At 48.4% G+C, this 27,927-nt stretch overlaps 1 protein-coding gene across 3 annotated transcripts; it reads right to left on the reverse strand.

The window, feature by feature from the left end:
- Positions 1–1,807: 1,807 nt before the first annotated feature.
- tsc1 (TSC complex subunit 1) lies at positions 1,808–27,908 on the reverse strand. 3 transcript variants are annotated; one of them, XM_023960744.1, is made up of 22 exons: positions 27,644–27,908; positions 24,072–24,295; positions 23,888–23,991; positions 23,621–23,773; positions 23,389–23,533; positions 21,529–21,683; positions 21,383–21,456; positions 21,109–21,287; positions 20,091–20,209; positions 18,763–18,928; positions 18,362–18,486; positions 17,383–17,476; positions 17,110–17,211; positions 16,196–16,811; positions 13,982–14,025; positions 13,261–13,427; positions 12,899–13,081; positions 6,911–7,021; positions 6,113–6,235; positions 5,630–5,817; positions 5,215–5,382; positions 1,808–3,707 (listed from the first exon to the last, which is right to left on the reverse strand). In XM_023960744.1, the coding sequence occupies exons 2-22, from the start codon at positions 24,178–24,180 to the stop codon at positions 3,035–3,037; spliced, it is 3,798 nt and encodes a 1,265-aa protein (XP_023816512.1). In that variant the 5' UTR covers positions 24,181–24,295; positions 27,644–27,908; the 3' UTR covers positions 1,808–3,034. The 3 variants fall into 3 exon arrangements, with proteins under 3 accessions (XP_023816512.1, XP_023816511.1, XP_023816510.1); XM_023960743.1 differs by having other exon boundaries at positions 5,630–5,820; positions 18,362–18,483; positions 27,644–27,907; XM_023960742.1 differs by having other exon boundaries at positions 5,630–5,820; positions 27,644–27,907.
- Positions 27,909–27,927: the final 19 nt, after the last annotated feature.

Here is a 27,927-nt window from a genome sequence, read left to right on the forward strand (position 1 = left end):
ATGCATAAATAGGAGCTCTGGGGTTTACTAAAGTAAAAAAACAAAAACTTTGGCTTCCAGGGAAATAGATTAGTGTTCCTCACGGTGGTCCTCTCGACAAATCCCAGTCTGCCAGGTTGCTGACTTCCCAAACAGAAATTCAGTGAGCCAACCCAACAAGACGATGAAAAATCCCAAACTAACAGATTTGTGTCCATGATCTGCAATAACACGTCACTAAACAGAACCTCAGTGCAACACAGTTCAGGAACGTTTTATTTTTCTTTTAGAGTAACCCTTGTGCTATCCTAGGCACTTTAACATTGGGAGTGGGGTCATCTAGACCCACTAGACAGTGCTCTGAACCTTTTTTCTTCAATGATTTGTGATCTTCACTGGTGTCCATGGATTACATGAAATCTTTCCACCTTTATCCACCTTTGTCATGGTAGGGAGAACACGTCAATGGAAGGGTGGGGGGTCATCTAAGATAGCACAAGGGTTAAATATCTCAAAAGCAACAAGTCCAGAAATGTAGATTTATTTCTTTGTTCATTTATTTATGCTGCTCCCTTTAGGGGGCGCCAAATCTGAGTTCACATAACTCCATGGACTTCTTTCGTTGCTTTCCTCAACCCTTCCACGATTCCATGATTGGTCTCACTTGGGCAACCAGTCATAAAACTGACGAGCAATGTATTGTTTTTTTGTTTGTTTTTTAACCCCTGTGCTATCCTAGGCACAGTGGGTCTAGAAGACCCAACTCCCAGTGTAGATCCACGGCCAACTGTTGAATCGATTTCAAGTATTTACTTTTACATAAATTGGGGTTCCAGCTCATAAAACCCACACAAACAAGATTTCTGATAATGAGAGTAAGTTATGGAAATGAAAACACTTTTTCATTTTCTGCAAAGGGCGTGAACTTACCAGCTTTTGGTGGTACCATCATCTTTAGCACGCTGCTCAGTGAGTTGCTGCAGGCAGATGACCAATTCAAATGCTAAAGCTGTCCTCTCCTTTGTGTTCACGCAACTCCGGTAAAGACGGAGATTGGTTGAATTTCTTTTAAAGATCTTCCACATCCTGTGTGATCAGCTTTAGTGTGATATACTGTATGTGTCAGTGACCAAAAAAAAACCATGACGGCTGTGTGATCAGCCGTCTGTGACCAGCACGGTGACCACCAGGCTGTTGTGACCGCCATGGTTCTTCCACGCACTGCAGAGGCTAATGAATAATAATTAAAAAAAAGAAGAATCGTGTTCTGTTAACCTGCAATCATCCTGAGCGTTGAGCAGCAGAATAACCTTCTATGCAGATCTGGAACTGTCCATTCCTACAATTCACTCCTGAGACAACCCAGTTCTTGAGTTCTGGGTTACTTTTTGGAACAATACTATATATATTCATTTTTATCTCTTTTTATCCTTGGAGTTGGGTTGTTTTAATCGTTTGTAACGAATGTGAGTTTCTAATGAGTTTGATTTTGTGCTTTAGGCTTCATTACCTTTCCTTCAATCCTGGTTGAGTCACATTCAAAAGCTTTAAATAAAAAGAGTCCAAAAAACAAAAAAATGTTTACTATAAATAGAGAAGTTTAGGGAAAAAATAAACCCTTCTTTAAGTCGACTATCGCTGTAATTTTTAATCAAATTACTTACAAGCCTTCTATGAATCATCAATCCATGCACATAGAACTGGATCAGGATCATTTAGCGGTCAGATTACAGCTTTCTTTCCTCCACAGAGGAGAAGAGACTTTTTATTACCGCTGGTAAATTGTCTGGTGATTCGGTGTACACCAAAAAAACAGAGAAAAGTCACATTTGTAGTGCAAAACATTAAAGACGATCTTTATTGTTCACAGTTACACACAAGCCACTGCTTTAAGAACTTCCTTTTTTTTTGTTTTTTGTTGTTTTTCCTTCGTGGAGTTGTCCCGTGTTCCCAGTCGTGCTCCTGCGGTTTGTGCTGATTGTACCTTCTGTCCGGCTCTGCTGCAGCTTCTACAGTTGGCGTATAAGGAGGGCGGCTGAACATGCTTTAGATAGCGAGGCAGAAGGAAGTGACAGCAGGAGTTCCCCAGTGGACGACAAGATTCTGACAAACCTTCAGCTTCACTTCCAAAAAAAAACAAAAAACAAAACATGAATGTCGTAGGCCTGAACGGGCCGGCCGGTCCGAATACGTCTGACGCAGACACAAGCTGGTTTAGGGAAGAAGATGAGGACGCCGTTTCTCTCAAAGGTTCTCGTTGAGACGTACTGATCTGGTCTGGAATTTTCTAAAAAGTCAATAAATACATAAATAAGTGGAGAAAGAAATGACTGTGATGTCATCCCTTCCCGTGTGCCGCTGGGCCTCCGGGCTGCATCAGCAGATTCCTGCAGGGTTGGGATGGAAATCTTCCTCTTCACTTCACTTCACTAAAGTGCTCGTGTTAAAAAAAACTCGGCTGACCGTCTCCAAAATAGTCACATCTGTCTCCATGGCGACATGTCGGGGTGGGGGTCTTGGGAGAACTGAAAACATGTTTTCCAGAAGCGACAATCATTTGTTTACTTGGAGGCTGCTTCCACGCTGGCACAAAACAAAAAAAACCTTTATCGCTTTGGTCACCGGATTTGACCCCCCTGGAGCCGGATAATGGCGTGTTCCGGTGAGAGTTGCTGAGGATCTGTGGCGTCAGGAACGTGTTCCACGGTCAGACCAAAGCCAATAGCCTGGTTTCAGACAGAAACTGGAGTCCTGCGATGAGTTTGAGCGTCAGACTGACGGAGGCTTCTCGTCCTTCTGCGGCTTCCCCGACGTTTTAGCCTTTAGCTTTGTGACATTCCCAGAATCCTTCAGGGTCATTCGTTGTTCCAGAAAAAGAAAGAGGAGGAGCTTGTGGGAATCCTGCTGTCCACTCAGGACCGGGACGATAAAACTGATGGACTCCTGCAGGTTTGAAGCTCCTTCCCTGTTAAAAAGTCTGTCTTGGCCCCTCCCCCCGGTTATGTTTGGCCCCTCCCCCCAGTTACGTTGGCGTCTGCCGGCTCTCTGGATGTCATTAACTGTGCTCCTGATGCGTTTCATTATAGTCCATAATTTTTAGCTGTTGCTGCCGGGGGCGGCCTGACCCCATCTGACCCCTGCCTCCCCCTTGACCCCCGCCTGCCCTCCTGCGGGGGCTTTCCTGGCTTGAGGCCCGGTGCTTGGTCTCAGTGGGGGGGTGTTTGGAGGGCGCGGTGGGAGGCGTGGTGCGGCCAGAGGCTTTGAGGGGTGAGGTGGGAGCGGCCGAGGGCGCCGGGTCGAGGGGGGCGGTGTAGCCCGGGCAGGGCGGCTCCACGCACATCTCCGTCTTCAGGCCGTGGGCGAGGCCTGCCAGGCGTCGGGGGGGCTGGTCCTCGTCACACTGGCTCTCGCTTTTGTTGCGGAACAGCTCGCGCGCCCGCATGCCAAGGAAGCTCTTGGCGCTGGGGTACGAGCCCACGGTGACGGGGGTGTCGGGCGCAGGCTGGGGCGCCAGAGGATTGGAATGAGGGCAGGGTGGGTGGGGCTCGACCAGCAGGGGAGGGGGCGGGTCCTGGCCTCCGTTGATGGAGCTGGCTGCAGAAAGGGAAAAGCCGCTGACCTTTGGTGGCATTAAAGTGCTGCCGTTGCCCCGGGGAGAGTCATGGGGGGGTCTGCCATCCGGATCCTGGCTGGTGTGGTTTCTGTCCGGCCCGTCCGGAACCAGCACACTGGGTAAAAAAAAAAAAAAGATTTCATGAACACAGTTAATCTTTTTAAAGCCTTCTGCCCAGAGTGGGACACTGGTGTTCCTCAAGGGTCGATTTCTGAACCATTTCTTTTCATACAGGTGAATGCAGATGATGCAACTATTTTCTTTAAGTGTGTGGAGACGAATTTAACATCTTGGTTCTTATCATTCAATACAACTAAAACAAAAACTTTAGACACATCAAAATCATAATGACAACAAAAATAATTAAACTATTCCCTCGTTCATCGCGGGGGCTACATTCTAAAATTACTCACGATAGGTGAAATCCACGGGAGATTGATTGACAAACGGATTGACAAATTTGTACTAAAAACAAAATCCGCAAAGCAGCAAGACAGTGAAAGGTGAAGCATGGTCTAGAGAGGAAAGACTATGCCTGCATTTACACTGCAGGCCTTGATGCCCAAATCCAATTTTCTGACTATATCCGTTTTTTTTGACGGCCCGCTTACGTCATCTTTTAAAAGTGACCCGTATCCGATTTTTGCATTTACACTATACAATGCTGAAACTACCAAACGTAGACGTTCTGAGGACTACGTAACGTAGCAGCATTTCCGCGGACCTCCTTCGGACTTTAGTGTGACTGCGGTTGTCATGGAGGCAACGCAGCGACGGAAGGAGGCGTTGCCCTGGGCGCTCCTGGACGAGGCTGGACGGGGATGCGCGGTAGAGGAAAAAGAAGGGCTGCTCGGCCGGCTTATGTGCTCCCTCTGAGTTTTGAATGAGGAAGTGTTTGCAGACGTTGTGCTGTCCTAACAGTATGATCCAAAGCAAAGAAATAAACGGCGTTCAGCCTGTGCCAAAGCAACGGTGTCTCGCTTCATTAGTTACCGTTTGCGTGCCGACCGGGACCAGACCGGAAATAACAGCGGTTTCAGACTACGGTCTGAAGCCTGAGGCTGAAAGGCAACACGCTGTTGGGGCTCCAGCTGTCCTCAAACAGCAAAATCAGCGCACAAAATCACCTAAATAAGTCATGTGATCTCAGTTGGTGGTGTCCTGAGTTGACGTCACTGACGTACGACTCGCATTTACTGGGGAATATCCGATTTGTCTGCTTACATGGCACAAGTAAATGCACGTATCCGATTCGTATCCGATTTATTTCCACATATGAGTGAGGCCTGTATCCGATCTGAGAAAATCGGAATCCATGCGCTTTTGTCCTGCTTACACGTTCACCGGTCATATCCGATCTGAGCCACATGAGAGGAAAAAAATCGGAATTGGGTCACTTGAACCATGCAGTGTGAATGCGGCCTATGAATGTTTTTACGCTCTTTTTTTCCCCTCTGAAAACTGCTACAGAACTTTTTAAAAAGACTTCCCAACAACATCTTTCCTTCTACGTCGAAGGGATCAGATGAGGGTCACGCCGGCTACTTCACATGTGAACGGTACCGCCAAAACCAGCTCTAATGCAGGTTCAGTAAACACAACACAGCTGACAGGGCTCTCACCTGGGGTCTGCGGGTGTGTGCAGGTCGGACCTGCCCCCCGGGGGCAAGCTGCTGCTGGCAGGGGCCTCCATCTCCACCCGGCTGTAGAGCTGCAGGAGTTCGGTCTGCAGCAGCTGCGTGATCGTCCTCTGAACCAAGTACCTGCTGTCGGAGGCCTGCAGCTCCACCCTGAGAGACGAGACGAGACGAGGGCGGGGGTCAGGGATGTCAAAGCAAACCTTCCTCTAAGCACTTCCAGGTTTAAAATCAGGCAAACGCTACGTGCGTGTCATCTCGTGCTGTTAACCGGCTACCCGCCAGCCTAGATGGATGTGGTGAGGAACACCCCCCATCCCCACCCCCACCACTGAAGCACAAAGTCTATAAACAGTTAAATGTTTAGAAAGGGTGAAACTTCCAGAGTGGAGTCACTCACTTAGCCTGACATTTGACATCTTCCAGGAACTTCTTCTGCTCTGCAATGAGGTGCTCCTTCTTGGAAAGGTGAGTTTCCAGCTCAGAGACTCTCTGCTGCGCCGCCTCCAGTTTCTGCCCCTGAACCAGCAGACTCTGCCGCAGAGCCTCCACCTCCTTAGCGTAGGACGTCTGCAGCATCCGGGCCTCCTGCTGCCCAAAGGAGAGGAGCAGAGGAGCAATGTGAGGAGGGCTTTTTTTTAAGTGTAACCGCATCTTTGAATCTCAGATTGTTTTGTCAAACCAAACACAATCAAGTCGACATGTTGCATATAAAAGCTCTACCTATGGAGGCAAAATTCCTGCATGAAAGACAGGAGGAATGACAGATGGAGGGGGGGGGGAAGTCTTTGCTTTGTTAACTTGAGTTCGGTTAAAGATGTTTTCTCTGTCAGATGAATTCTTTTGACATTTCTTTCCCGAAGCCTCCTCTCCCGCCTCTCACCTTTGTGTTATCTGTGCCGGCGTTCTGCAGCTCCTGCATGGACAGTTTATGCGCCTCCCCCAGGAGCAGCAGCTGCTTGTTCAGGAAGCTCATCTGCTGCTGCGTGCTCTCACTGTTGCTCAGCTGAAGGAAAAGCGAGTTTATTATGAATGAATCCACCTATTCCAGCCTGTGAGAAGACCACCATCACCAAAACACCAGCCAGTCTGCCTGCAACTAACACGTCAAAATGGATTTGTACTTCATGAAAGTACAGCATTAGGGAAAAGGGAGCTTTGGTTATTACAGTTTTTCAGAAAATAAATAAAAACTTGATAGTAATGTGGAGTAGAAGCTGCAGTTATTTAAAGCAAAATGTCTGTTTTCTAAATGCACACGGATGAACTCTTTATCTTTGTAGACATTATAAACGCGGCACAGGATCGATGTGATCGATGTAAAGCATGGATGGAGGGATCGGCTCAGTGCAAAATAAAGAACTACAACAATGGAACTCAATGATTCTCCCCTTAAAACTTCAGCACCAGGGGTTGAAATGAAGGATTAGACTCAGGATCTGGTCTGCTTTCAATCTGCTCTTAGAAACTATTAATAACCAATCAACCTTTGTTGATCTGTGGTCAGACACAGTTGTCCTTCTGCTTTGATTTTTCTCTTTCCTGTGGTCACATCATCTGCTATGATTCCAGTCTGAGGGGATCCGACAGCCTTAAAACAACATGGACGCTCCTTTCAATCTAAAAAAAGGCGTTTTAAACGACAGCCAGCCGAGCAACCAGATTCTGTCACCATCTTTACCTTCACAGTCATCTGGTTGAGCAGGTGACCCGTGTGACAAACTTTGTTGTTGGCCCTCTGAAGCTCCGCCTCCAGCTCATCCATCTTCTTTTGGCACTCCTGCAGCTTGCTCTATAAAAACGTTTAAGTGAAAATGATGTTTCAATCGTCATTTAACACATTCAAAACATTGAAAAGTTGTGTGCATATGTTGGTAAGTTTGTAAAGATCAACCTGACAAACAACTTTGTAGAAACATTTTTTCTGCTCAACATTAAGGCACAGGCGTTCCTAAAACAGTTTTAGAGTTAAAATTACAAACTGGTAAAAGAGAAAAACTCAGTAACATTTAAGGGTGTACCGTAGTTTGGTACACACCTGGTTGTGGGTTTGTGTGTAGCTGCAGCTCCTTGTTGTGGGTTTGTGTGTAGCTGCAGCTCCTTGTTGTGGGTTTGTGTATAGCTGCAGCTTCTGGTTGTGGGTTTGTGTATAGCTGCAGCTTCTGGTTGTGGGTTTGTGTGTAGCTGCAGCTCCTTGTTGTGGGTTTGTGTATAGCTGCAGCTTCTGGTTGTGGGTTTGTGTGTAGCTGCAGCTCCTGGTTGTGGGTTTGTGTATAGCTGCAGCTTCTGGTTGTGGGTTTGTGTGTAGCTGCAGCTCCTTGTTGTGGGTTTGTGTGTAGCTGCAGCTCCTGGTTGTGGGTTTGTGTATAGCTGCAGCTTCTGGTTGTGGGTTTGTGTGTAGCTGCCGCTCCTTGTTGTGGGTTTGTGTGTAGCTGCAGCTCCTGGTTGTGGGTTTGTGTGTAGCTGCCGCTCCTTGTTGTGGGTTTGTGTGTAACTGCCGCTCCTGGTTGTGGGTTTGTGTGTAGCTGCCGCTCCTTGTTGTGGGTTTGTGTGTAACTGCCGCTCCTGGTTGTGGGTTTGTGTGTAGCTGCCGCTCCTTGTTGTGGGTTTGTGTGTACCTACAGCTCCTGGTTGTGGGTTTGTGTCACCTACAGCTCCTGGTTGTGGGTTTCTGTGTAGCTGCAGCTCCTGGTTGTGGGTTTGTGTGTACCTACAGCTCCTGGTTGTGGGTTTGTGTGTACCTACAGCTCCTGGTTGTGGGTTTCTGTGTAGCTGCAGCTCCTGGTTGTGGGTTTGTGTGTAGCTGCAGCTCCTGGTTGTGGGTTTGTGTGTAGCTGCAGCTCCTGGTTGTGGGTTTGTGTGTAGCTGCAGCTCCTGGTTGTGGGTTTGTGTGTAGCTGCAGCTCCTGGTTGTGGGTTTGTGTGTAGCTGCCGCTCCTTGTTGTGGGTTTGTGTGTAACTGCCGCTCCTTGTTGTGGGTTTGTGTGTAACTGCCGCTCCTGGTTGTGGGTTTGTGTGTAGCTGCCGCTCCTTGTTGTGGGTTTGTGTGTACCTACAGCTCCTGGTTGTGGGTTTGTGTGTACCTACAGCTCCTGGTTGTGGGTTTCTGTGTAGCTGCAGCTCCTGGTTGTGGGTTTGTGTGTAGCTGCAGCTCCTGGTTGTGGGTTTGTGTGTAGCTGCAGCTCCTGGTTGTGGGTTTGTGTGTAGCTGCAGCTCCTGGTTGTGGGTTTGTGTGTAGCTGCCGCTCCTTGTTGTGGGTTTGTGTGTACCTACAGCTCCTGGTTGTGGGTTTGTGTGTACCTACAGCTCCTGGTTGTGGGTTTCTGTGTAGCTGCAGCTCCTGGTTGTGGGTTTGTGTGTACCTACAGCTCCTGGTTGTGGGTTTCTGTGTAGCTGCAGCTCCTGGTTGTGGGTTTGTGTGTAGCTGCAGCTCCTGGTTGTGGGTTTGCGTGTAGCTGCAGCTCCTGTTTGTGGGTTTCTGTGTAGCTGCAGCTCCTTGTTGTGGGTTTGTGTGTAGCTGCAGCTCCTGGTTGTGGGTTTGTGTGTAGCTGCAGCTCCTGGTTGTGGGTTTGTGTGTAGCTGCAGCTCCTGGTTGTGGGTTTGTGTGTAGCTGCAGCTCCTGGTTGTGGGTTTGTGTGTAGCTGCAGCTCCTGGTTGTGGGTTTGTGTGTAGCTGCAGCTCCTGGTTGTGGGTTTGTGTGTAGCTGCAGCTCCTGGTTGTGGGTTTGTGTGTAGCTGCAGCTCCTGGTTGTGGGTTTGTGTGTAGCTGCAGCTCCTTGTTGTGGGTTTGTGTGTAGCTGCAGCTCCTGGTTGTGGGTTTGTGTGTAGCTGCAGCTCCTGGTTGTGGGTTTGTGTGTAGCTGCCGCTCCTGGTTGATGGTTTGTGTGTAGCTGCCGCTCCTTGTTGTGGGTTTGTGTGTAGCTGCCGCTCCTGGTTGTGGGTTTGTGTGTAGCTGCAGCTCCTGGTTGTGGGTTTGTGTGTAGCTGCAGCTCCTGGTTGATGGTTTGTGTGTAGCTGCCGCTCCTTGTTGTGGGTTTGTGTGTAACTGCCGCTCCTGGTTGTGGGTTTGTGTGTAGCTGCCGCTCCTTGTTGTGGGTTTGTGTGTAACTGCCGCTCCTGGTTGTGGGTTTGTGTGTAGCTGCCGCTCCTTGTTGTGGGTTTGTGTGTACCTACAGCTCCTGGTTGTGGGTTTGTGTCACCTACAGCTCCTGGTTGTGGGTTTCTGTGTAGCTGCAGCTCCTGGTTGTGGGTTTGTGTGTACCTACAGCTCCTGGTTGTGGGTTTGTGTGTACCTACAGCTCCTGGTTGTGGGTTTCTGTGTAGCTGCAGCTCCTGGTTGTGGGTTTGTGTGTAGCTGCAGCTCCTGGTTGTGGGTTTGTGTGTAGCTGCAGCTCCTGGTTGTGGGTTTGTGTGTAGCTGCAGCTCCTGGTTGTGGGTTTGTGTGTAGCTGCAGCTCCTGGTTGTGGGTTTGTGTGTAGCTGCCGCTCCTTGTTGTGGGTTTGTGTGTAACTGCCGCTCCTGGTTGTGGGTTTGTGTGTAGCTGCCGCTCCTTGTTGTGGGTTTGTGTGTACCTACAGCTCCTGGTTGTGGGTTTGTGTGTACCTACAGCTCCTGGTTGTGGGTTTCTGTGTAGCTGCAGCTCCTGGTTGTGGGTTTGTGTGTAGCTGCAGCTCCTGGTTGTGGGTTTGTGTGTAGCTGCAGCTCCTTGTTGTGGGTTTGTGTGTAACTGCCGCTCCTGGTTGTGGGTTTGTGTGTAGCTGCCGGTCCTTGTTGTGGGTTTGTGTGTAGCTGCAGCTCCTGGTTGTGGGTTTGTGTGTAGCTGCAGCTCCTGGTTGTGGGTTTGTGTGTAGCTGCCGCTCCTTGTTGTGGGTTTGTGTGTACCTACAGCTCCTGGTTGTGGGTTTGTGTGTACCTACAGCTCCTGGTTGTGGGTTTGTGTGTAGCTGCAGCTCCTGGTTGTGGGTTTGTGTGTACCTACAGCTCCTGGTTGTGGGTTTGTGTGTAGCTGCAGCTCCTGGTTGTGGGTTTGTGTGTAGCTGCAGCTCCTGTTTGTGGGTTTCTGTGTAGCTGCAGCTCCTTGTTGTGGGTTTGTGTGTAGCTGCAGCTCCTGGTTGTGGGTTTGTGTGTAGCTGCAGCTCCTGGTTGTGGGTTTGTGTGTAGCTGCAGCTCCTGGTTGTGGGTTTGTGTGTAGCTGCAGCTCCTGGTTGTGGGTTTGTGTGTAGCTGCAGCTCCTGGTTGTGGGTTTGTGTGTAGCTGCAGCTCCTGGTTGTGGGTTTGTGTGTAGCTGCAGCTCCTGGTTGTGGGTTTGTGTGTAGCTGCAGCTCCTGGTTGTGGGTTTGTGTGTAGCTGCAGCTCCTGGTTGTGGGTTTGTGTGTAGCTGCAGCTCCTGTTTGTGGGTTTGTGTGTAGCTGCAGCTCCTGGTTGTGGGTTTGTGTGTAGCTGCAGCTCCTGGTTGTGGGTTTGTGTGTAGCTGCCGCTCCTTGTTGTGGGTTTGTGTGTACCTACAGCTCCTGGTTGTGGGTTTCTGTGTAGCTGCAGCTCCTGGTTGTGGGTTTGTGTGTAGCTGCAGCTCCTGGTTGTGGGTTTGAGTGTAGCTGCAGCTCCTTGTTGTGGGTTTGTGTGTAACTGCCGCTCCTGGTTGTGGGTTTGTGTGTAGCTGCCGGTCCTGGTTGTGGGTTTGTGTGTAGCTGTAGCTCCTGGTTGTGGGTTTGTGTGTAGCTGCAGCTCCTGGTTGTGGGTTTGTGTGTAGCTGCCGCTCCTTGTTGTGGGTTTGTGTGTAACTGCCGCTCCTGGTTGTGGGTTTGTGTGTAGCTGCCGCTCCTTGTTGTGGGTTTGTGTGTACCTACAGCTCCTGGTTGTGGGTTTGTGTGTACCTACAGCTCCTGGTTGTGGGTTTGTGTATAGCTGCAGCTCCTGGTTGTGGGTTTGTGTGTACCTACAGCTCCTGGTTGTGGGTTTGTGTGTACCTACAGCTCCTGGTTGTGGGTTTGTGTGTAGCTGCAGCTCCTGGTTGTGGGTTTGTGTGTAGCTGCAGCTCCTGGTTGTGGGTTTGTGTGTACCTACAGCTCCTGGTTGTGGGTTTGTGTGTACCTACAGCTCCTGGTTGTGGGTTTCTGTGTAGCTGCAGCTCCTGGTTGTGGGTTTGTGTGTAGCTGCAGCTCCTGGTTGTGGGTTTGTGTGTAGCTGCAGCTCCTGTTTGTGGGTTTCTGTGTAGCTGCAGCTCCTGGTTGTGGGTTTGTGTGTAGCTGCAGCTCCTGGTTGTGGGTTTGTGTGTAGCTGCAGCTCCTTGTTGTGGGTTTGTGTGTAGCTGCAGCTCCTGGTTGTGGGTTTGTGTGTACGTACAGCTCCTGGTTGTGGGTTTGTGTGTAGCTGCAGCTCCTTGTTGTGGGTTTGTGTGTAGCTGCAGCTCCTGGTTGTGGGTTTGTGTGTAGCTGCAGCTCCTGGTTGTGGGTTTGTGTGTAGCTGCAGCTCCTGGTTGTGGGTTTGTGTGTAGCTGCAGCTCCTGTTTGTGGGTTTCTGTGTAGCTGCAGCTCCTGGTTGTGGGTTTGTGTGTAGCTGCAGCTCCTGGTTGTGGGTTTGTGTGTAGCTGCAGCACCTTGTTGTGGGTTTGTGTGTAGCTGCAGCTCCTGGTTGTGGGTTTCTGTGTAGCTGCAGCTCCTGGTTGTGGGTTTGTGTGTAGCTGCAGCTCCTTGTTGTGGGTTTGTGTGTAGCTGCAGCTCCTGGTTGTGGGTTTCTGTGTAGCTGCAGCTCCTGGTTGTGGGTTTGTGTGTAGCTGCAGCTCCTGGTTGTGGGTTTGTGTGTAGCTGCAGCTCCTGTTTGTGGGTTTCTGTGTAGCTGCAGCTCCTGGTTGTGGGTTTGTGTGTAGCTGCAGCTCCTGGTTGTGGGTTTGTGTGTAGCTGCAGCACCTTGTTGTGGGTTTGTGTGTAGCTGCAGCTCCTGGTTGTGGGTTTGTGTGTACGTACAGCTCCTGGTTGTGGGTTTGTGTGTAGCTGCAGCTCCTTGTTGTGGGTTTGTGTGTAGCTGCAGCTCCTGGTTGTGGGTTTGTGTGTAGCTGCAGCTCCTGGTTGTGGGTTTGTGTGTAGCTGCAGCTCCTGGTTGTGGGTTTGTGTGTAGCTGCAGCTCCTGTTTGTGGGTTTCTGTGTAGCTGCAGCTCCTGGTTGTGGGTTTGTGTGTAGCTGCAGCTCCTGGTTGTGGGTTTGTGTGTAGCTGCAGCTCCTGGTTGTGGGTTTGTGTGTAGCTGCAGCTCCTGGTTGTGGGTTTGTGTGTACCTACAGCTCCTGGTTGTGGGTTTGTGTGTAGCTGCAGCTCCTGGTTGTGGGTTTGTGTGTACGTACAGCTCCTGGTTGTGGGTTTGTGTGTAGCTGCAGCTCCTTGTTGTGGGTTTGTGTGTAGCTGCAGCTCCTGGTTGTGGGTTTGTGTGTAGCTGCAGCTCCTGGTTGTGGGTTTGTGTGTAGCTGCAGCTCCTGGTTGTGGGTTTGTGTGTAGCTGCAGCTCCTGTTTGTGGGTTTCTGTGTAGCTGCAGCTCCTGGTTGTGGGTTTCTGTGTAGCTGCAGCTCCTGGTTGTGGGTTTGTGTGTAGCTGCAGCTCCTGGTTGTGGGTTTGTGTGTAGCTGCAGCTCCTGGTTGTGGGTTTGTGTGTAGCTGCAGCTCCTATTTGTGGGTTTGTGCGTACCTGCAGCTCCTGGTTGCGGGTGTAGTAGTCGTCCCGGGCCTGCTGCAGCTGGCGGATCTGGCTGTGTAACCGGGTCACCACGGTTTCCCGGTCATCCCACAGCTGCCGGTACCTGTGCTGCTCCACCTGCAGGCTCTCCCTCAGAGAGGTGATGTCCACACTCTGCAGGTTCAGCTGGTCCTTCTGCACAGATCACATTTGGAAAAGCTTCCAGCAAACATCTGTCGTGTTCAGAAGTGTGACCCTCTGACCTCTGCTGCTGGTTTTATGGTAGCTGATGAACGACAGGAGGATGTTCTGACTGGAGAGCTTTGAACCCTCACCCTGCAGGGTAGTTTGTGTCTGTGTTGCTGTGTGCATACCATGGCGTTGTTCTGCTCCTCCAGCGCAGTGGCGTTGATGATGCGGCGAAGGAGGCGGCGGTTGCGGACCGCGTGCTGCTCCCTCTTGTAGCGCTCAAACAGCAGCTGGTTGTGCAGCAGTAGCAGCTGACTGCGCAGCGTGTGCAGCTCGTCCAGAGGAGCCGAGCCTACACAAAGGAGGGCGGAGAGAGACTCAGCTTTTACCTCAACCAACTTGTTGGCTTTTAAATCAAATCAAATCAAATCACACCCCCTCCCCCATGTTACATTATTTTGTCTGTTTTGACACTTTGGATGCAGATATTTGCCATAAGAATGACTAAAAAAGAAAGAAGAAAATTTTAGAACCTTTTAGTTGAGTGTTTTTTTTTTTTTTACACATAAAAAAAGGTTTCCGATCATTTACAGTGAAATGGTTCGTCTACGGTCAGAATCACATCAGAATGAAGTTTCTGGATCACTTCAGAAACTCTGCATTCCTGCTTCCTGTTCTCCCGCCGAGTTTCCTGAAGTTTGTTTTCAGCCTCAGAGGAATGCGCAGAGCTTGTGACCGATCTGCTCCGGATCAGATGATCGTCTGAATGAGTGTGAGGTTCTCATCCACGCTTTAACTTCAGATCACATGACTCCTCATGGATCTGGACCTCCCCACTCATGTCCCACCAAAACAAGATCTTCTGTGACGTAAAAAGCCCCCCCGCCCCCCCTTTTGGTTGTTTACCTCCAAAGTGTGTCCAGTCAGCTGATTTACTCGGCAAAGGTAATCTGTGGAGAGGACAGAGGAAAATCAGTTTTTAACTCTGTGGCCGCTGATCCGATCTTGAACCACAGACAGCAGACTGCCTGTCGCCTCTTCTGTTGAACACAAACAGTAGAACCAGACAGCCCATAATACTCACCCAGCATGAAACCTCCAAGAATTTATGTAAAATGCTGTCATGAACAAATTCTGTAGCTACTTTTAACAACGTGAATCAAAAATTACCCAAGAATTGTGCAACGCTTTAGAGTAAGGGATTACTCTGAAACAAGTAATCTGTAATAGATTACAATTAGGAAGTAAGAGGGGCGTAACTGTTGGCCATCTTGCTTGTTAACCACTTTAAAATGATAAGGATGAGTAAAAGTCTGCGGTTCAGATGGAGGCCGTCGGTCCGGTCCAGGACCAAAGACACCCGGCGCTCCGGCAGAGGCAGAGCGTCTCCTCGACCACTGAGGTTCTGCACCGCAGCCCAGAATATGCCGGAATCCAGTCAATGGCCAAATCCCAATTCCTTCCCTCCAAGCGGAGAGACATGGAAAAAGTAGTGCCTTCCAATCCGGACGATACTACCGCTTGATGATGTCATCATTAGTCGACCGTCATCTACGTTAGCGCACAGCTGCCAGCACTCGGAAAATTCCTAACATCAATTTTCTAACTAAAAAAAGTCATTACTTGAAAAAAAAAAGTCAGACACCTCCAAATGCCCCTACAATTAGAGCAATAGAGGAGCTGGAGGGGCAGGTAAACGAATTTGGATCTGGCGTTTTCAAGAAAACTGGTGTGTGATTGGTCAAAAGTATCAAGAGGCAGAGCAGAATTTCACCGGCTGCAACCACAGAGCTTTTAGTGAGGTACTTGCTGCTTCCCGCTCTGGGGGCCTGAGTGACCCCTCCCCCCTGGCGTTCCAAACAGGAAGTACCTGCTGGCTCCAAGAAGCCAAAATCCCATAGACTTCTATAGCCCTCATGCTATCTTATGGGGTCCAGGTGACCCCACTCCCAACGTTAACGTGCCTCAAGGCACGTTAACGTTGGGAGTGGGGTCACCTGGACCCCACAAGAAATTACAAGGGATTGAGAAATAAACAGAACCATTCTTGCTCTGATGCCTTTTTTTTATTAACATGTTATAAATAATCATTTTATTTTTCTGTACAACAAGTTGTTTAAGTGATAAACTGACCAATCAGATGCCTCCAAAAATAAAAAAGCATGTGGTGTCACGTCAAATGTTTGAAACGCTCGACAGATTCTCATGTGTCCATTTTTAAGTGGGGGGGCTGTGGCCAACTTCTGATAGTGGTTGCCATGGAAACGTTGACTCAGACTAACTCGGACCAATCACTGCTTGATAAAGACTTCTGGCTCCAACATGGTGGCGTCAGTATTGGGGGGAAAAATAAACTATTACTCTGGAGCAGGGGTCCCCAAACCCCGGCCCACCCACCCATTTGACCCGGTCGCCTGAACGATACCAGAGAGAGACCCTTTTTTTTTTCGTGATTCATGAAAGCAAAGAAAACTGAATCCCTGGTATTGTTTACTCGCATCAATAAAGCTTATTTGAATTGAAATGTGAGCCAAGCAAAAATGTTGCTACTGCAACCTCACTTTGCCCCAGCCATAGAACTTGAACGTGACCCCGCCCCCCCGTCAAAACAGAAAAATGACAAAAAGGGTCGGTAAGGGAAACATTGATCCAGAATGCAGGTATTTAACCTGGGAAGATGATCAGAGAGAACAAACAGTGGTTAGGCTAGGCCAGCCTCCTGAAAACCTTTAAACTGGATTATAAGCAAAGAACACAAAAACCTAAAGAGGCTGTTCACACGAGTCATTTAGGAGATTCTGCTCTAGAACTGAAGTTGAACATTTAGCTAAGAGTCTGCATGGACAACAGAAGCTTTATTTCTGTGAACAACCACAGTTATGTGGTTATTATGGATTTTCTAAACTACTGTTAAATATTTCCTGACTTTTTATGTAAAGTCAGGAAAGGGTCATTTGTTTTTTTACTAATTTTATAAAGAGTGTTATTATATATATTTGCTGATTATTATAACTTTTTTTGGGGTGAAGAACCCAGAGAGGAGTATTTGATATCAGATTGGGTTATTAATATTTGGGTATGTGTGGCTTTCTGACGGCAGACACCGCCTGACCTGCTCACCTCTTGAGAACTTTGTCGTGTGCGTCGCTCCCCTGCTGGACAAGGCGGTCGAGCACCTCCAGCGGAGACGTGGGCATAAGCCCCTCCTCCTCGCCGTCCTCCAGCCGCTCCTCCCGCTGCAGCAGCCTCTGCATGGCGGCTTTGTTCACAGCTTCTAAAGTCTTCCTGCCCACGAACAGCGAGGCGGCCCTCGGCAGGGCCAGGTCAAAAAAAGGTTCGTAGGGTGGTGGGGCGGGGGTCTTACTGCACGGGCTGGGGGAGAACAAGCTGAACTTGGCTGCCTCTTCATTGTGGGCGGAGGGGCTGTGGTGCAGGTGGTGGTCGATGGGGGTGAACCCCGACTGGAAGGACCAGGACTGATCCAGGGCCAGACCTCGGCTGTCCCCGCCCACTCCTCTTTCAGCGCCGACGCCCACGGAGTTCTCGACCTTGTCAGGTGTGGACGCAGCCCGGTGGGGGTCTAGGATGGAGGCCCCGGGCTGGGTGCTGGGGAGGCCTTTGCTCTGGGTTCCCGTCAGCGTCTCGGTGGTGCGGTAGAAGGGCGAATCGAAGCCTCTGAGGCCCAGCAGCTCCTGGTTCTCCTCGGTGAGCTGCAGCAGCTCCTCTGTGATGTCAGCTGAAGCAGAACGACATTCACAGGCTTCAGTCAAGATCACCTTCACAGGTTCACCCTCAGCTTTCTGCACTGAGCAAGCCGCCAGACCAAGGCGCTTCTACTTTTCCCGTGACATTCATGCATTTTGGCCACACCCCCTCCAAAAGGGACACTTTTCAAAGAATTCTCCCAAGTCCACCAAACCTCTGAGGGGTCAGATGTGCTTTGGAGATTCCCGCTGTAACCAGCAGGAGTGCGAGTGCCGACTGAAGTCGGCGTCCTCCTCTGACACTCCAGCAGGCCGGAGCCAAGCACTCACCCTCCTCCTTCTCCTTCTCCGTCCTCAGCTGAAGGTCAAGCTCCTGCTTCTTCATGAACACAGACAGCTCTGTCAGCGTCATGGAAATGTTCTCTGCTGCTTCTGGACACCAACAAATACTAATGTAAGAGCAAGCCATCACAACACCAGAGAAGTAAAAACACAATCATCATTTCATGTGGAATCAGGAGGGAAACTCGGTCGCTCTGCTCGGCTATTTTCAGCAGATAAACCAAGAAGGCTTTTATTTTGACAGCGGCGGCAGCGACAAACCCCTGTGTGCAGGCGCCTCCCCCGGTTTCTCTGGGTCCTTGACGGATTCCTGCCTCATCAGCACCGGCTTGCTGCTTTCTTCCTGCCGACGGTCCTAAATGAAAAGATTTTGGGATGATGATTTTTTTTTATAGTGTGGTACAACAATCCAGAAGACAAATTTACATTTGAGATAATTATGTTCATAAGCAGGTTTTGCTTCAGCTCTGGGACCAGGTTTGGACCTGAGGGTAAACGCAGTTTGAAAGATTGAGCTTCAAATGGAATAGACTCTGAAACCAAAGACTGAAGCAAACCAAACCATCTGGAAAAATCCTCAGCCGCTCGCTCACAGCATAAAACAGGCCCCCCTAGAAAAAAAGTCTCAAATTTTCTTTGAATAAGCGAAAAAAAAAAAAATCTGACAGTGGCGTAACAAAAAAAAAAAAAGGTTTCAACAAGAATTCTCATTTTAAGAAATGTTTCTCAAGTTAATAATATTTTGCTTTTAAAAAACTTTCTTGATAAGATTAGAAGACAGGAGATAAGACATTTGGTCTTTTTCCTTTCTTCAGACTGGGTTTTTGCAGTGTTGCTTCCTTTGGCTCCTTTGCTCTCTTTAGTCTTTGGAAAGTCTGGATGCAGTCACATGGAAGTGAACCACACCAGGGTTCACTTCCATGTGAACAGAGGCTCTCTTTCTTAAGAGGACCAGCATTTTTTTGCTTGGTCCACATCAGAATTCAGAAGAACTTTCGAGCCTAACAAACCCAGAGAGCAAACTGGATCAGGATCCGACCAGGACCAAATCTGGATGAGAGCAGCATTAAAGCTGCCAGCTAAAAATACTTTTTAAATTACACATTTGTTTAGAATTTTTCAGAATTCACATGAAAGAACAAAAACATTTTTAGCCTTTTAGAAACCCGGCTCATAAACGCCACAGCACTCTTTCCAAAGAAGCTAAAATGATGTTTGTACGGGTGAGAGGAGCGCCTACTTTTCTGGGCGGACTGGACTGGACTGTGTTGGCTGGTAGAGAGACTGCAGGAAAGTCCTCCGTCAGGGTTGGAGGGGGGGAGGAGGTGGCAGGAGTGCTGGAGGCCGGCGTTCCCTTCCCACCTGCTCAAATCCGAAAAGACAAACTAGGTTAAACCTGGATTAGACCGGTTTAAACACATCTCAAACTTAGATTAAGTTGAAACCTGGGTTCACCTGTGTTGAACATGGAATCAAATCTAAGGCCTCTTAGGCTTAAACTGGATTAAACCCCTTTTAAAATGTAGGTTACTTGCGATCAAATCTGAATTGAACCCAGGGTAAATCTTTCTTATTTTAGATTAAACCTGGATAAAACCTGAGTTAAAATCTGAGTTAGGGTGGGGAAAACGGCAGCTCTACCTGATGTGCAGTGGAAGCGGCTGGAAAGGTGTGAGGCACTGTGGGACAGCTCCAGGTTGGGCGACATGCCTCTAGAGGAAGGGGGAGTGGTCATGCCGCACAGGGAGGAGGGGCTCCATAGGGGGTCCTTGCTCCCACAAGAGGAGTTCAGGTCACAAGTCGAGTTCTGCACAAGAGATAAACAATGAGAATCACAGGAGATTTCTTCCTCCGTGAACCACTTCAACCTGACTTCTTTGGGACCCTGAAGCTTGGGCTCAGGCTGCTGCGTGCACGTGCTCAGAAACACTGCAACAGTGCTGCACGTGCACAGCCTTGAGCTCTGAACTCTACTCCAAAGGCACACAAATCCTAAAGCAAAAAAGAAGCGATTTACCAGAAAAGAAAGTTGGAAAAATAAAAAGGTTTAAGACCAACTCTGATGAAAATGGTGATTTGGATGTTTTCAAGATATTCTTGTGGTTATTTTCTGATGATGGAAGATGTGTATAAAGAAAATTAAGCTTAAATTCTGAGTATTTCTTTATTCAAATCATGAATCGGGAGCAGACAAACAAATGTAGTTTCAAAGAGGTCGTATTTGCGACTTAGAAGTTATGCTGGGCGGGTCACAGTCTCCCTGCTCTGCTCCATTCTGATGACTCGCAGACACATAGATCCATGACCGTCTTTGTTTTCCTGGTCTGAGCTGGAATCTGGATCAGATCTGGACATTTTTGTTGCACTGGGACCCAGACTGTAAGGTAGCGGCTAGGCACGTGAACAGGCGGATGATGGGAAATGGATGCAGGGTTGCTCTGTGCCATTCGTCCAGCCTACAGCTAGAAGGCGAGTATGTAATGACCTCCCGCCGCTCTGCTGAAACTATGCCCTAGAAAAGCGAACGTGATTTTGCCTGAGACCAGCAGAATGATAATTCACTGGGAAAGCTTTTACAGCCAATCAAAAGATGATCGGAGTGGAACTTTTAACAGACGGACGGAGGGACGGATTACAGCTTAGGAACCTGTGATGCTGATTACAGGACACATCTGAGTCCAACACACCGCTGTGGTCAAAGGTTTCCAGTTCAAAGTTACTTCAGGGGCCACTATGGGTTTTACTTTCAGCTTTTTTGTCCACAGGTGGGAGTCATGACTGAGCAGGTTTGGGTTTGGAATGGAATTTTGGAAAATGACTCAGTTTCAGGTCTAGCCAGACGAAAAATCAAATTGAACCATGACTTTGTGAATGCGACATGAATCAAGGCGGGATGATGGCAGTGATACCCAGCCCAGGTGAGGGGGCAACAGGGGGGGGGGGTGCTTGTCCGTCTCTGAAGACCGTACCTGTCTTCTGGAGATCTGTGGGCTGCGGTAGGTCAACTGTGTCCCTGAGACGGGGGGCAAAGACAGGGGAGGGGGCAGCGGCTGGCGTGGAGTTGAGAACGGGGTTGAAGAAGAGCTTCCTGTTGTTGAGAAGACAAACAGATCAGGTCCATCTTTCAGGGAGTTGCTTCACTTTTCACAAATAAAGGGAGGAGTTTAGGTTTTGACTAGAAACACATGAGAAGCAGCGGTCTGCCGCCTCCAACACTTAAAGACCCATTCGGGTCCATTTCTTACTGACTAAAACCCAGATGCAGTTGGAAACTCTCACTTCACCCTTCAGAAAAGTGAGACACTGATATGCATTTCTGTTATTGATACTATTATGATCAATATACTATTGTTTGTTGAATGAATAAAACAAAACCTAAAGATTAAACTATCCTTTTTTCTAAAATGGCTCATAACTTTTTACTGAGGTTCACATGACTTCCTCTTAAAATAAAACACCTCGAGTCACACAGCATCATCATCTCAAAATGTACTTGATGTCAGCAGTGATAGTAAAAATAACTCTAGTTGATCTTTTACCGCTTGCGGTGCACATAAGGGGACACTTCAAATCTGTGAGTTTGTTCGAAACTCAGGCTTATTTTCTTTTGCGCCTTAATTCTGGTAGAGTTTACTGACCTCCAGTGGATTTTCTTTGGAACACGGCGCTCAACATCCGTCAAAAAGTTTTAGTTCGACTTGTGATACGCCCTTTAACTGTTTATGAATAAAGTTGGAACTAGTTTACTTTACCTTTTACACTACAGTTACTTTTGAATATTTTAAGACTCATTTGTCTTTGACCAGAGAGCCACACTAGAGGGGTAGAAAAGCTGCAGGTTGTAGACAATAGAACAACCTCAGATAGTTCAACACTTTTTAAAAAAACAGATTCTTCAAAGACACGTCCAACGGAATTCATGGGGTACAGAGCGAGGCTAACACAGATTCAAGACAAACATCACGTTGTCGGCTTTTCCCCACTGACCAAAGCTGCTGTGCAGCTCCGTGTACGGGCTGGAGGTGCAGTCCTGGGCTCTCAGGTGGATCTGGGGGTAGAAGTTCTCGGGCATGGTGGCGTAGCCCTCCTCACAGGAGGCTTCCTTAGGGTCCAGAGACACTTTGGCACATTCAATGACGATATCATGGATTTCATACCGTTTCCATCTGCAGGAAAGCAAACGCCCTCTGGTTTACCGACGCCACAAACTGGAGACGCTGGAACCGCTTTCTTCTGTTTGATTGACACACAGCGGAGTTACCTGGTGGGGTCGAGTTCATGGTCCTTGGTGCCGGTTACCAGCTCCGGGTGAACGCGAACATGTTCCAGCATGGGCTGCAGAGAGCACACCACCCATCAACACGAACCGCTTTCCGCACAGGACGGACGCAGAGCACAGGGCCTCACCTTCACCACCTCATCAAAGGTCTCCATGTTCTCCTTCATGCTGTAATGCGAGCGCAGGTAGGACACAAAGTTGCACGGATACATGCCGTAAAGCCTGTGGAACAGCGAGTAGACGCTGGCGTGCAGGTGGATGAGGTAAACTTCAGGCACGTGTCCTGAATGGCCACAAAACAGACACAAAAATAAAACTGTCACCGTTTGCATCTATTGAATATTTCCTTTAGATCTGTTCAAGAGAAAGTGTGTCCTAAAGACTGTTAGGACAGACTTTCTCTTCTGGAGCAAACTCAGACAGCAGAAGTGTTCACAGTGACATAGAAACAGAAATACATTCACTCTCTGGAAATGTATTACTGGATTACTGTAACTCCTTGTTAGCAGCGTGTCCTCAGAGTTCCTTAAGAAGTCTCCAGCTTGTTCAGAACGCAGCAGCTAGATTGTTAGCTGGAACTAGCAGAAGAGATCACATCACTCCTGTGTTGGTTTCACTTCACTGGCTCCCCATCCTATATCAAAGACCTCTTACTGTCTTACCATCCAAACAGAAAACTTAGTTCACAAAATGCAGGACTGCTTGTGGTTCCTAGAATTAGTAAAAGTACGGTTGGAGGTAGAGCGTTTAGCCACCAAGCCCCTGTTTTATGGAATAAACTCCCAGCTCATGGAAGAGAGGCCGACTCAGTTTCTACATTCAAAGTTAGACTGAAAACATTCCTGTTTGGACAGACTTATTGCCAGACTAGCTAGTAATCAGAGAATATTTAATTTATTACGTACTGTAATGAAGTTTGAGGAAATAATTATAATTTTCATCACATCCATTATACATATTTCTCTGTGGATCTAAGCAGAGAAGATGGTTTCATGAACCGGGCCAGGGTGGCCCATTTCCTGCTTAGATTAATACTACATTGTGTTACATTGACGTGCTAAAAATGTATCTATTATTATTATTAATAAAGTCAGATTGATGTGCAATAGTGCATGGAACTTACTATTAACAAGTCTGAATTAAATTTCAATAACAAAAACTAATAGTTGTTAGTAAACTGCTAGACGTTTGAAGATGGGGAAACTATGGCGCACTGAGGTTCTGTCCTCTATTCTTGATCATTTCGTTCTCCACGCCTCTGTTGGGTGCAGTGTGATTGGGGGGGGGGGGGGGGGTTGTCTCTCTTTCCCACTTCCCTCCTGGGGAGCGATTCCAGATTCCAGTTGGCTCGTCTCTGCTCCTACACTCGGCCGTGGACCTCACCTCTGGCTCGTCACGCGTCCCCAGCCCCCCCCCTTTCATCTGGATGAAACCCATCTTCTGGACTATTTAAACATGTAGGTGTAGAGTTGGACAAGAGTTCTGGTCCATCGCCTGTCCGTCCTGGAGGAGGATCCCTGCTTCATGTGGACACCCCTGAGGTTTCTTCTGGAATCTGTTGTTCCTCAGCAAGAAGGAGGGTCTAAGTGCAGGGATGCCCAGTTCAGTCTGTTTGGTTTAGGTTAGCCATCAGCTAATGTATTTTCTAACTGATTTTATGTTTTTTAGAATTGGTGAAGCCCATTGAGACAACTGTGTTGTAATATTGGGCTACATAAATAAAATTGACTGGAATTGGAAAGCTTTTTTCACAGCCAATCGCCGCTTTTCTGTCCTAGAATTTGACAAAACAGGATGACGAATGCAACCAAGTACAGTACTTTCTTCTTGAAAAGCCTAAAGTTATTCTGACTCTACTAAAAACGTACATTCTAAGGCAATGTGATTTTTTAATGCAACCAGAGGCAGAAAATTTCTTAGGGTGAACATCTTTTTCTTTTGCTGCATCCCTACTGTTTACCAGAGACAGCATCTCATTTGGGTCCTACCTGGATTCTTCAGGTTCCATGACGCCAGGCGACCAAAGATGTCAAAGTACTCCCACAGGTGCTGTTTCCCAGCCTGAGGGATCATGGGCAGCAGAGTGACCAGCACCAGAACTCCGGTTATAAGCACCACTACATCAGTGTCCGTCTGTGGGGAAGTCGTGTTTCACACAAACGTCACCGAAGAAAAGCAGATCAGAGAGCTGAAAGCACACATCCCAAAGACGGGGCTCACCTTCAGGCATTTCAGCAGCGACAGCAGCAGCGGGTACCGAGCAATCTTGTGGATCCAGGACGGCTGCTTGCGGACCACGTGGCCGAGCAGCATGAGTGTGGGCAGGCGGCAGGCCGGTTTGGTCATACAGTCGTTCATCTTGTCTAGAAGGTGCTGCGGGACACAGACAGCGGAGTCGGACCGGAGACGTGGACCGGATTCAAGCTCTAACCACAAAGTGGGAACCTCCTGAAGAGAAAGCCTCCCGTCGGCTCCTCAGACCTTTACCTTATCGTGGGGCTCTCTGACAGACGACAGGATGTGCATGGCGTGGGCGGAGTTGGTTTCCAAAAAGAAATCCACCAGCCCGTTCAGCAGCATGGAACCTCGCTCTTCAGGAAGCAGAAAATGAGCCGTCAGGTTCCAGCAGAGTCACATGACCAACGTCAAAGGGCGGGTGGCGCAGGCATACCGGTGCTGAGCTGCTCGTTGATAAGGCCTCTGATCTCTTCTAGCTGGTGGAGGTCGGAGGTCTCCAGCAGTGGGAGGAGATCCCCCACGTTGGGCTGCTCCCTGGCCATGGCAGTGCTGGGGGAGGAGGAGGAGGAGGAGGAGGCCACAACTGATCACAGTGTCCGTCCCCGTCTGCCTGGAGGACTCCCGGGGCCCGCCCACCAATTCCGTCTCCAGGCCACTCTGTCCCACAAACGACACGGCTGCGAGTGATTTTGGCCTCTGATCTGGGATCAGTGCTGTGCTGACACAGCAACGAGGAAGACTCTCACACCGAGAGAGGAAGGTTATTCTATCCGTCTGAGAGGAGATGAAGGTGAAGCGGCTCAATGCTGGGTTTCGCTTGCGTGCAGAACGCGCCGCAGCACGACTGATCGCAGCATACCGCCTTAAATGATGAGAGAAGAGACTCCACCTGTGGTTCTGCTGAAGTCATGAATCTTCCTACAGGATTCAAAACGTCATTACAATTTATTGAAATATTAATCCTTGTTCAAATGTTTATTCCGTCCTGAGTTTTGTTTTCACGTGAGGATTTCAACTGAACAAGGGTGGAAGATGCAACTGCGAAGAGGAAAATCCTTCTGGTAAAAACCACAGAAGGTTTTTCTGTATACAAAATTAAAAATAGATCATTTGATTAATATGAAATCAATGCATTTCTTTTTGAGAAGCCGACCTACAGTGCAGTGCAAGATAGGATTTGGTAATAACTTCATTTTATTGCATTTTTTTGCAGTTTTGCTGTTTAAGATTGATTTTTGGAAAAATCTGGATTTTTTTTTTTGCCAGTATCCCACTTTCTCGTAATGCACAGATGTTAAAGAGGGAAGTAGCAAGGAGGAGCTTGTTCCCAAAAAGAAAGAGCAATTTTCCATTTCTATGGACCTGTTTTGGGTTTTTTCGACTTCAAACTTGGAGCAACAAACCACGTGCCGTAAAATCCGATATGGGAGTACGACAAAAGTGTTTGGAGCGCCACAGCTCAAACATCGCCTGCCGCTTTGTTTCACAAGCATTTTTACAGCGTTTCTTTAGTTGCACCTTGAATTCAGCCTTAAATAAAAGACATTTTGTTAAATCTGATCTGTCATTTGTAATTGTTGCTTAATAAAGTAAAGGGAGAAAGAAAAAAAGATTTTAAAAAAATTGATTCAAAATCAGAAATCAAATTTGGCGTGAAAAAAACAAAAAAAACAACAGATTTTTCTTTCTGGTGATATCGCTCAGGTCTACTCCAGGGCAACAGTTAAAGGAAAACACACAGTTTGTGCCTGTAGGTGTGAGTGTGTGCGTGTGGGAGTGATTGTGTGCCCTGGCGACCCGTCGAGGGCGCCAACACGGGACAGGCTCCAGCAACCCTGTGACCCTGAGAGGGCTAAAGGGAATGGATGGACAGCAAACATTTAGTGACTTTGGATGACAGCGGGAAAGAAAAAAAATGTTTGGATGGACTACAATGTTTTTGTGTGATTTGGCCACGTTTCTCTTTAAATTACGGCCTGATGACAATAATCCATGTATGTATGTCTTTGTCGTTTAGATTATTGCTCTTTTTTTTAGCTCTGACTCAACATCCGATGTTTCAAAATGCTGCTTCTGCCGATAAGACGGAAACCTGCAGCAGCATGCTTCTAAAATGAGCTCATCCAACGTCCTGAACAGCTCATTTTTCCTCCAATTTCATTGTTTATGGTCTCCAAATTCTGTTGGGAAGAAAATGTTTTATTTTTTCATCGGTAAAAGACAGAAACGTCAACAACCAGGGCAGAAATTCGTGTTTGGTTCGCAGATAGGACGTCTCAATCAGGGACAGTTCAAGATGCTAATCCCAAACCGACGGAGGACGGAATCAAAGATGAGAGTGTTTATCGATGAAAGTCAGAGCTAACATCAGCTGCACATCCAGGATACACTTTGTGCTTGAAATGCAGTGTTCAGATAAGACACACGAGACCTGGATCCACCAACGGGACACATTTTCATACCAGTAAAAACACTTTGCTCGTAGATTCCACAGAAAACGACGATTTAAGGGAGAAAGCTGTGCAAACAAACATGATCAGAACTCACAAGAATGACACTTTTGAGGTCTGAGTGTGTGTAGCTGCACAAAGACACCACCACACATGTCAGCTCCCCAGCCCTTCATGGGGCCAAAATCTGAAAAGCAGGCATAAATAATCCTGACAGGCAGGTGATTATCAGCACAAACGGGTCGGCACATCAGGTTACTCAACTCTGACTCAAACATGACCGCTCCAGAGTCCTCTGATGTTCTTCATAATCAGCTCAGCATTAAGTGATTACACAGTGCTGCTTCATGGAGGACAGCAAACCTCTGAAAAGGACCGGGTCCAAACGGGCCTGCAATCCACAAAGTCCCAGCAAACAACCACGAACCCCGTTTTCCTGCTGCTGGTGACTCATGGCGATGAAGATGGGCCGAGCGCGGTGGACAAACGCACCACAGAGCTGCAGAACCGAGTCGAGCATGAGCTGCGCCCGGCGTGATCTCAGCGGGCTCGGGAATGCTCGTGCTGCACAAAGACGCTTTGTGCAGCACGAGCACGCCCACGTGCACACGGAAAATTCATTTAGCTGTGTGCACGCCCTTGTCAAGGCCTTCCCTCCTCTTGCAGGAGCGTCCAGGAACCAGACAATATTTCATATTCAGCATCAAATGATCCAAATTTTAGAACAATCAGAGCTCAGAAATACCAAAACATTCCAACAACGCACCCGACTTAATGTCTGATTCAGATGCAAGACCAGCTTTTTAAAAAATATGACACAAATAAAATCAGCTAGATTCCCTGAATTGTTCCAATTTATTGAATAAGTTGTTCAACTGTATTATAGTTTACATGGAGAGATATGGAGGGGCAGAAGGGGGGGGGGGGGTCAGGGAGGAACAACAGGGAGAAGAGAGGATGATGAAGATGAAAAATATGATGTGGGGATCAACGCAGCAGAACAGAAGTGAGGATGAGGATGAATATTAATGGAGATGTAGAGGAGCAAGGATAAAGATGAGGAGAAGCAAAAGAGAAGACGAGGAGCTGCAGAAGTGTTGGCTCGTCGGATGAGGAGGCGCAGCAGAGATGAAGATGGGGAGCATCATCATGTAATGAAGTGCAGCAGCAGAGAGTGTCGCTGACTGCCGCCGAGTGTCGTAAAACAACTCCAGAACAATGGGCGGCTCGGCTTCACTTCATCAAACCGCGGCAGCGTCTGTTCAGAACCGAGCAGAACTTTTTTTATTCACACAGAATTCGGACAAAACCCGACAAACGTCCTAAACATTCTCCAGCGCGCAGCACCCCGCCCCCCCATCAGAAAAACATCAGCCGCTCAGACGAGCTAGTGTTAGCGGAGCGGAGCCGCAGCCTCCCCGGGACCGTTCGGTCGCTAGAGGGGCTCTGTCAGCGTGGAAACCGCGGCAGCAGCCCTTGCTCTTTGATCTTCACCTGCACGTGCACATTTCGGAAGCAAAGAGCGCGTGGGACGAACAAACAGACACCTGTTTACCTGCTAGAGTAAATGCACTCCACAGGGCGCCGCCATCTTGAACGACTCACAGCCCATCCCACCGCCGTCAGCCTCCGCGGTTCCTCGAAAAATAATCCCTTAAATTAGTGCCACAGCCGTCGATTTAGCGGGACTTTTACCTCCGCAGCCGAAGCACGGTTCTCCACGGACAGGTGTCCGCGCGTGGGCGCAACTTCCTTAAAGGTTCCAGGGGAAACTAGCCTCCGGGAAAAGCTTAGTTTGTTTTCCCCGTCGCTGCGCTTGTATATGTGATACGGTTTCGC

The sequence above is a fragment of the Oryzias latipes genome, chromosome 12, assembly GCF_002234675.1.
Source record: "Oryzias latipes chromosome 12, ASM223467v1".
NCBI classification, from domain to species: domain Eukaryota; kingdom Metazoa; phylum Chordata; class Actinopteri; order Beloniformes; family Adrianichthyidae; genus Oryzias; species Oryzias latipes.